Below are 8,211 nucleotides of genomic sequence, written 5' to 3'. Positions count from 1 at the left end.
AGCTTGAGGCTCCGTCTCAAAAAAAAAAAAAAAAAATCAGTTACATAGATTATCCTCTAAATTGGTAATTTCTGGGATTTTTTTGTGTGCGTTTGTGTTGTCAACCTAAAAGGAAGAGGATGAAGCACAAAATATAATTCAAAGAGTTTACTTGAGGCTGAATACAATGACTTAAACCTAGTGCTTTGGGAGACCACGGTAGGAGGATCACTTGAAGCTAGAAATTCAAGACTAGCCTGGACAATATAGTGAGATACTGTCTCTACAACCCCCCCACCCCGAAATTAGCTGAGCATGCTGGCACGTACCTGTAGACACTTCATCCTCTGATTGTTTTGACTAATTGAAGCAATTCTGGGTGTGAACAGAATGAATGGCCCTGCCTGAGCCAGAGCCAGATCCCATCTTTGCCGAAAATAGAAAGAGTAGCTGGGCATTGTGGTGCATACCTGTAGTCCCAGCTACTTAGGAGGCTGAGGTAGGAGCATTGCTTGAGCCTAGGAGTTTGAGATTGGTTGCAGTGAGCTACGATCATGCCACTGCACTCTAGCTTGGGCAACAGAGCAAGACCTTATTAAATAAAAAAGAGTTTGCTTAAGGCAAAGAAAGGACAGCTGCGTGGAGGCTCAGACCCAAGTAGCTTTGGATATGATCTCCATTTGGCCTTTGTTACAAGCAGACTTTCAAAGCAAAAGGGGGGGAGGCAGAAAGTGGGGTGAAGCAAAGCTTTTTGTCAAGAATTCTCACTGGTTTATGGAAATAACATTAATTGGTGACTGGCCGTACATTGCTAAACTATAGAATGTCCAGTGCAGCTTTGCTAGGTTAATGGACAGCTACTTGTAGCCACAGTAAGCAGTTTCAAGAGATGAATACGTAGCCCAAAGTGGAGAATAGGACATGATTGCCATCTCATTTTAATGTTTCTCTGGGCCGGATAATTTAAAAGGACTTCATTCTTCATGTAAAAGTTGTTTTCCTGCCAGGCACAGGTGGCTCACGCCTATAATCCTAGCATTCTGGGAGGCTGAGGTGGGTGGATTGCCTGAGCTCAGGAGTTGGAGACCAGTCTGAGCAAGAGCTAGACTCTGTCTCTAAAAAATTGCTGGGCTTTGTGGCAGGCACCTATAGTCCCAGCTACTTGGGAGGCTGAGACAAGAGAATCCCTTAAGCCCAAGTGTTTGAGGTTGCTGTGAGCTGCATGCAACACCACAGCACTCTACTGAGGGCAACAAAGTAAGAGCCTGTCTTAATCAATCAATCAATAAAAGTTGTTTTCTTTTCACACTAATTTTGTCATTATTTATTTGATTTCATAATTTACTTTCCTTTTACCTTCAAGTCTTGACTTTTAGAAATTCGCCACCCATAAACTAAATATACATAGTTGTTATTAAGAAAACACAGTATAATATAAATTTGTTTAGAATTCATCCATAGAGTTAATGAAAAAGAGCCTTCTTTTTTTTTTTTCTTTTTCCCAAGACAGAGTCTTGCACTGTTACCTGGGATAGAGTGCAGTGATTTATCATAGCTGACTGCAACCTCAAATTTCTGGACTCAAGTGGTCCTCCTGCCTCAGTCTCCCCAGTAGCTGAGACTATAGGGCACACCACCAGGCCTGGCTAATTTTTCTGTTTTTAGTAGAGATGGTGGTATCTCACTCTTGCTCAGGCTGGTCTTGAACAAAGCAAGTCTCAGCCTCCGAGAGTGCTAGGATTAAAAATCTTCATTTTTATAGAATTTTTGTGGTATAGGCATTAGGAAAATTGAAGTATGAGAACACAGTAGTATAGATAATTTTGCTTTGAGAATGTCTTGAAACATCTTGAGATAATTGAGATATGTAGGGTCTCCATCCAAACAGTGCTCAGAAGCTTTCCCCTATATGTTGTGCACAATTATGCCGCATCTCAAAGTATTAATGCAACAGACTTAAGAATACAGATCTTGGCTGGGTGCCCTGTAGTTCGGTAGTTAGGGTGCTGTCCACAAGCACTAGGGTTGAACCAGGTAGCTGGTGGGTTTGAACCTGCCCTAGGCCTGCTAAACAAACAAACAAACAAACACAAAATAGCTGGTTGTTGTGGCGGGCACCTATAGTCCCCGCTACTTGGGAGGTTGAGGCAAGAAAATCACTTGAGCCCAAGAGTTTGAGGATGCTGTGAGCTAAGACACCATAGCACTCTATAGAGAGCCACAAGGTGAGACTCTGTCTCAATTAAAAAAAAAAAAAAAAGAATACAGATCTTAAAAGAATGGTTCTTTACTTTTGTATAGACCAAAATCATGTTTATAATCTGTTGAAAGCATTCACGTTTACCTGAAAAGATGCATGTAAACATGCCCATCCAGTATTATGTATAATTTCCAGAGCTTCGTGGAGCACTGTTGCCCTGGGAGCTCCCGGGGTTTCACAGTGAGTCTCTACCTTGAAGAGAAGAAACAGCTCAAATAAATGTGATCTTATTGAGCTCGGTGAATCTTGCCTTCTGCTGAGAAGCAAAACCCCCTGTTATGAGCATGACAAGAACTTTGTAGAAAGGACAAAAAGTAGTTTTGTTCTCATTCGGAAAAATGCCAGTGCAGTTTGACAAGATTCTTGGCTCTTCTGGTTTTTCACTTTTTGTGCCCTTTCTCTGTAGCCTTTTCACAGTGTGGTAGACAGTTTTCACTTGGAATTCTCAAATACAAAGTTTCATGTGTTTAGAAGGAGATGAATATGAGGAAGAGAAAGAGGGAGTTATTATATGTGACCGACCATTAATCTAGAAAAAGAAAAGGCTTGGATCAGTGATGAGTAGCTATGGGCCTGCTTCCCTGGAGTATCCTTTCACGATGAGAGATTAGAAAGCTCCCTCTCTCTCTGTTACCCTTCTTAATATACTCAGCTACTTAACATTTTAATGGCTGAAATGGAGTAACAGTTTCTTCATTGATATTTTTCTGTTCAGCCATGTATTTTTCAGGTTGTAAGTATATATTTTTCCCCACATGGGACTCAATAAACTTTTTATTTTGAATGAATACAATTTGTAGCCCATAAATATTTTTACTTTTTCATAGTTGGGCTCTTATACCAAAAAGATCCCTGGTCATGAATTGCTAGCTTTTTAAATTAAATCATAAGGAGTAGGTTTCTTAAAAGTCTTCTGCTCTTCTGCCATGTAAAAAGAAAGGCTTCAAGTCTAAGTATTAAGGCGTATATACCTTTTATATACCTGGCAATAAATGTACTGAGTTCATTACATCAAGTATTGGTATAGATCAAACACAGAGATGATTTAAGAAAAGGATAGATAAATGGATAACAGATCAATACTCTGTATTAGCAATGGAAACAAAGACATTTTGCAGTTCATCCTAAAATTTGAAGCTCTGATTAGGATGATCAGCCATGCTGTTCTACCAAATGATAATTTGCCACTCTTATCATTGAATTTACTGGGCTGGGTGGATAAAAAAAATCTGAGTTTGAGCTGGGCACCGTGACTCATGCCTGTAATCCTAGCACTCTGGGAGGCGGAGGTGGGTGGATTGCCTGAACTCAGGAGTTTGAGACCAGCCTGAGCAAGAGCTAGACCCCATCTGTACTAATAGAAAAATTAGCCAGATATGACTTGGTGCCCATAGCTCAGTGATTAAGGCTCCAGCCACATACACCGGGGTTGGTGGATTTGAACCCAGCCTGGGCCTACTAAACAACAATGACAAATGCAATAAAAAATAGCTGGGCGTTTTGGCAGGCACCTGTCGTCCCAGGTATTTGGGAGGCAGAGGCAAAAGAATTGCTTAAGCCCAAGAGTTTGAGGTTGCTGTGAGCTGTGACACCACAGCACTGGCCCTCTACTGAGGGTGACATAATAAGATTCTGTCTCCAAAAAAAAAAAAAAAAATTAGCCGGACATCATGGTGGCTATCTATAGTCCCAGCTACTCAGGAGGCTGAGGGAAGAGGATCTCTTGAGCCCAAGAGTTTCAGGTTGCTGTGAGCTATGACAGAACGACAAAGTAAGACTCTGTCTCAAAAAAGGAAAACAAATCTGACTTTGTATAATAATAGCAAATCTTTATGACTTAGAAAGTTGCTTGCAAGGAGAAAACACATTTCCACTAACTCTTATCATCTTTGGTAGTAACAGTATACCATTTCTGAGGGAGGAAAATAATGAAATTAGTTTTTTAGGAAATTGATGGCAGACAATGGTTTCTTTTCACCATGTGCTTCCCCCCCCCCAATACTAATTTTGATATTTATAGGTTGCCTAGAATTAGATGGTAGACATTTAAAATTATCATTAGGTTCATTAAATTCAGTAATAGTAGGTTATTTATTTGTATTTTATTGCCAAAGTGTTTTCAAGTATATTATCTTAATCTGGAAGGCAGTCTGTTAAATAATCAGGGCAAGTGTTTTTACTTACCTTCAGAGTATACGTTAAAAACCTGAAGCCCAAGGAAGTTAAACATTGGAAATAAGACTCTATAAGGACTAAAGTGAGAATTTGAACACAGATGTGCTTGGTCCCAGTGGGGTATGCTATGTTTGCGGCCTTCAGAAACACTTTCAATGTATACTTGCCCTTAAATAAGACAATTTAATGGGCTATTTCTTTCTTTCTTTTTTTTTTTTTTTTTTTTGAGATATAGTCTCACTCTGTGGCCCAGGATAGAGTGCCATGGCATTAGCCCAGCTCACAGCAACCTAAAACTTTTGGGTTCATGTGATCCTTCTGCCTCTACCTGTTGAGTTGCTGGGACTACAGGCACCCACCATAACGCCTGGCTATTTTTTTCTATTTTTAGTAGAAATGGGGTCTTGCTATTGCTCAGGCTGATCTTGAACTCCTGAGCTCCAGGGATCTTCCTGCCTCAGCCTCCCAGAGTGCTAGGATTAAGTGTGACCACCACCACCTAGGCTACTTCTAAAGTATATCTTACTATGGTAACAAAGCCCCTGCATAGCAATAAGATCACAAGTACATTTTCTCACTGAAGTTTAGATTTGGTTATTATGTAATCACCACCAAGAGAATATTTTTGTTTGCTCTATCACCCTGGCTAGAGTGTAGTGAGTACAATAGTGTAATTATAGGTTCCTAGCACCTTGAAGTCCTGGGCTCAAGTGATCCTTCCACCTCCACCTCCCGAGTAGCTGGGACTCCCCGCACAAGCCACCATGCTCAGCTAATTTTTTGTAGAGATGGGGTCTCGCTATGATGCCTAGGCTGGTCTTGAACTCTTGGCCTCAAGCTGTCCTCCTGCCTTCTAATTCCCAAATTGCTGGGATTATAGGCGTGATCCATTGCACTCCACTGAGAATAATTATCGAAAATTTGCTGGCCTGGTCTTCAAAGTGGTTGCTTAGTTCCATGAAGCTGATGTGTATTTTTATAAGCAAAAGAGAAAGTAGATGGTCTGTGTGTCATGCTTTGTTTGTTTTTCCTGTACTATCCTAGATTTATTGGTGAAAAGGAAAAAGACATGGATGTTAACAAAACTAACATGTACTGTGGTGTTAGGAGTATTATGTTATTAGGTCTTTGGGAAAGGACCTTGACAATATCTGTCTGTTTTGAGCAGAGGACAAGGATCCTCACCGGTGGCCATGCAGAAAGCCCAGCAGGTATCTCAGGGCCTGGATGTGCTCACAGCAAAAGTGGAAAATGCAGCTCGTAAGCTGGAAGCCATGACAAACTCAAAGCAGAGCATTGCCAAGAAGATTGATGCTGCTCAGGTAGTGGTGATGATTTTCAGGAGGCGGGGTGGGGAAGAAAAGAGAATGAGAAATGAATATCCATAAATATCCTAATCTGTGGCTGAATAATACACGTATTTGTTTCTAAATGATGACTGATTCCCAGCAGTTGCTGATGTTAACACCTCCTTTACCACCACAGGTTTAGACTAATGTTTATCTATATTTTGAGATTAAAGATCTTAATTTTCAAGACTTTAATTAATTGAAAGCGAGTACCAGGAGAATCCCACTTCCTGATACAGGTTACAGAACGTTAAAACTATTCCTTGTCGGCTCGGCGCCTGTGGCTCAAGCGGCTAAGGCGCCAGCCACATACACCTAAGGTGGCGGGTTTGAATCCCCAGCCCAGGCCCGCCAAACAATAATAATGGCTGCAACCAAAAAAATGGCCAGGCATTGTGGCGGGTGCCTGTAGTCCCAGCTACTTGGGAGGCTGAGGCAAGAGACTCGCTGCTTGAGCCCAGGAGTTGGAGGTTGCTGTGAGCTGTGATGCCATGGCACTCTACCCAGGGGGATAGCCTGAGGCTCTGTCTCAAAAAACAAAACAAAACTATTCCTTGTCGGCTCAGCGCCTATGGCTCAAGTGGCTAAGGTGCCAGCCACATGCACCTAAGGTGGCGGGTTCAAATCCAGCCCGGGCCTGCCAAACAACAATGACGGCTGCAACCAAAAAATGGCCAGGCATTGTGGCAGGCTCCTGTGGTCCCAGCTACCTGGGAGGCTGAGGCTGGAGACTCGATTGAGCCCAGGAGTTGGAGGTTGCTGTGAGCTGTGATGCTATGGCACTCTACCCAGGGGGACAGCTTGAGGCTCTGTCTCAAAAAACAAATAAACAAACAAAAACTATTCCTTGTCTCAGAGTTCACAGAAGGTTTGGTCCTAGGAATGTTAAAGGGTTAAAGTTTTCTGCTTCTCCTACTGTAAGTGATTTTCAAGCATTGCTCAAATGTTTGAGAAACTGAAGAACTAACAAGATGTGGTTAATGTAAAGATGAGATAAAGCTTGGGAGGATACCTTGTTCTAATGAGGATTAAAAAATGGATTTGAGAAAGATGAGGGAATGGTTTGATCTTCCCTGAGGTAAGAGCCTCTGTTCAATGATAAGGACGAGCTTTATAAAAATGACTACGGGTCTGCCTTGTGATTTCTTTAGGAGTGTTTTTGGTGGCCTTGTTATGTTTAATAAAATGTGGTTCACGAGTAGATCATTGCGTGCTTCTTCTCTCACTGTGTGTGTGTGTGTGTGTGTGTCTAGAATTGGCTAGCAGATCCAAATGGTGGACCAGAAGGAGAAGAACAGATTCGAGGAGCTTTGGCTGAAGCTCGGAAAATAGCAGAATTATGTGATGATCCTAAAGAAAGAGATGACATTCTACGTTCCCTTGGAGAAATATCTGCTCTGACTTCTAAATTAGCAGATCTACGAAGACAGTATGTATTTAATCCCTTAAATTGACCTTTAATATATTTTTCTCTCTCCCCTCCCTCTCCCTTTCTCTCTTTTCTTCCCTAAGAAAATACATATTTGAATTCTCTTAGGCTAAACGCATGTATGATTCTCCTCTGCTATATTCTCATTGATTCTGTGTGACATGACTAGGTCAGATATTACTTCTTTTATATCAGTGATATAACTGAGGTTTAAATGATTTATTGCTAGTCATTTGATTTTAAATTAATGAATATAGGATGCTTGAACTCCTTTTTTTGCAATATGTTTTTAAATCTCTACACGAGGACTTTCCCTGCTCTATCATGTTTGTGACTCACCTGTTCCACAGACATAGGAGTAAATAGTTTTTGTGGCTCGCTATGCAGACTCCTGTGTGTGTAGGGCAGGGAAGAGGCATAAGCAGTTACCTTTTTTTTCCCCCAGCAATGTTATTCTATAAATAGCAATTATCAAAGATCCTTAAATTATATTTCCTAGGTGATTGTTCCTATAACAACATTCATAACACAGCCTCCTCTCTTTAGGGTACCTACTTTGATTATATGGAAAAGTAGTGTTGCTTTCTTCTTTGGATAGATATTTTTTCCTCTCTCTTTTATTTGGAGACAGAGTCTCACTTTGTTGCCCTTAGTAGAGTGCTATGGTGTCATAGCTCACAGCAACCTCAAACTCTTAGGCTCAAGTGATCCTCTTGTCTCAGTCTCCCAAGTAGCTGGGACTACAGGCACCCGCTGTAATGCATGGCTATATTTATTGTTGTTGTTAGAGATGAGGTGTCTTGCTGTTGCTCAGGCTGGTCTTGAATTCCTGAGCTCTGGCAATTCACCTGCCTCAGACTCTGAGAGTGCTAGGATTACAGGAGTAAGCCACCGTGAGTGGCTCTTTTCTCTCTTTAAAAAGACAAAACAGGCTCAGCGCCTGTGGCTCAAGCGGCTAAGGTGCCAGCCACATACACCTGAGCTGGTAGGTTCGAATCCAACCCCGGCCACCAAACAAC

At 41.5% G+C, this 8,211-nt stretch overlaps 1 protein-coding gene across 2 annotated transcripts in view; it reads left to right on the top strand.

The window, feature by feature from the left end:
* VCL (vinculin) overlaps nt 1–8,211 on the top strand; it is a 150,142-nt gene that overhangs the window by 103,657 nt on the left and 38,274 nt on the right. For both annotated transcript variants that reach the window (XM_003783541.3, XM_003783542.3), the window contains exons 9-10: nt 5,583–5,736; nt 7,017–7,192. In XM_003783541.3, coding sequence (XP_003783589.1) covers nt 5,583–5,736; nt 7,017–7,192 — 330 coding nt within the window. The remainder of the gene's footprint in view (nt 1–5,582; nt 5,737–7,016; nt 7,193–8,211) is intronic.

This window comes from Otolemur garnettii, unplaced genomic scaffold, assembly GCF_000181295.1.
Source record: "Otolemur garnettii isolate 467f Iridium unplaced genomic scaffold, OtoGar3 scaffold00008, whole genome shotgun sequence".
Classification (NCBI taxonomy): domain Eukaryota; kingdom Metazoa; phylum Chordata; class Mammalia; order Primates; family Galagidae; genus Otolemur; species Otolemur garnettii.
The sequence above is the reverse complement of the archived record's forward strand: the minus strand, read 5'-3'. Positions and strand labels throughout refer to the sequence as shown.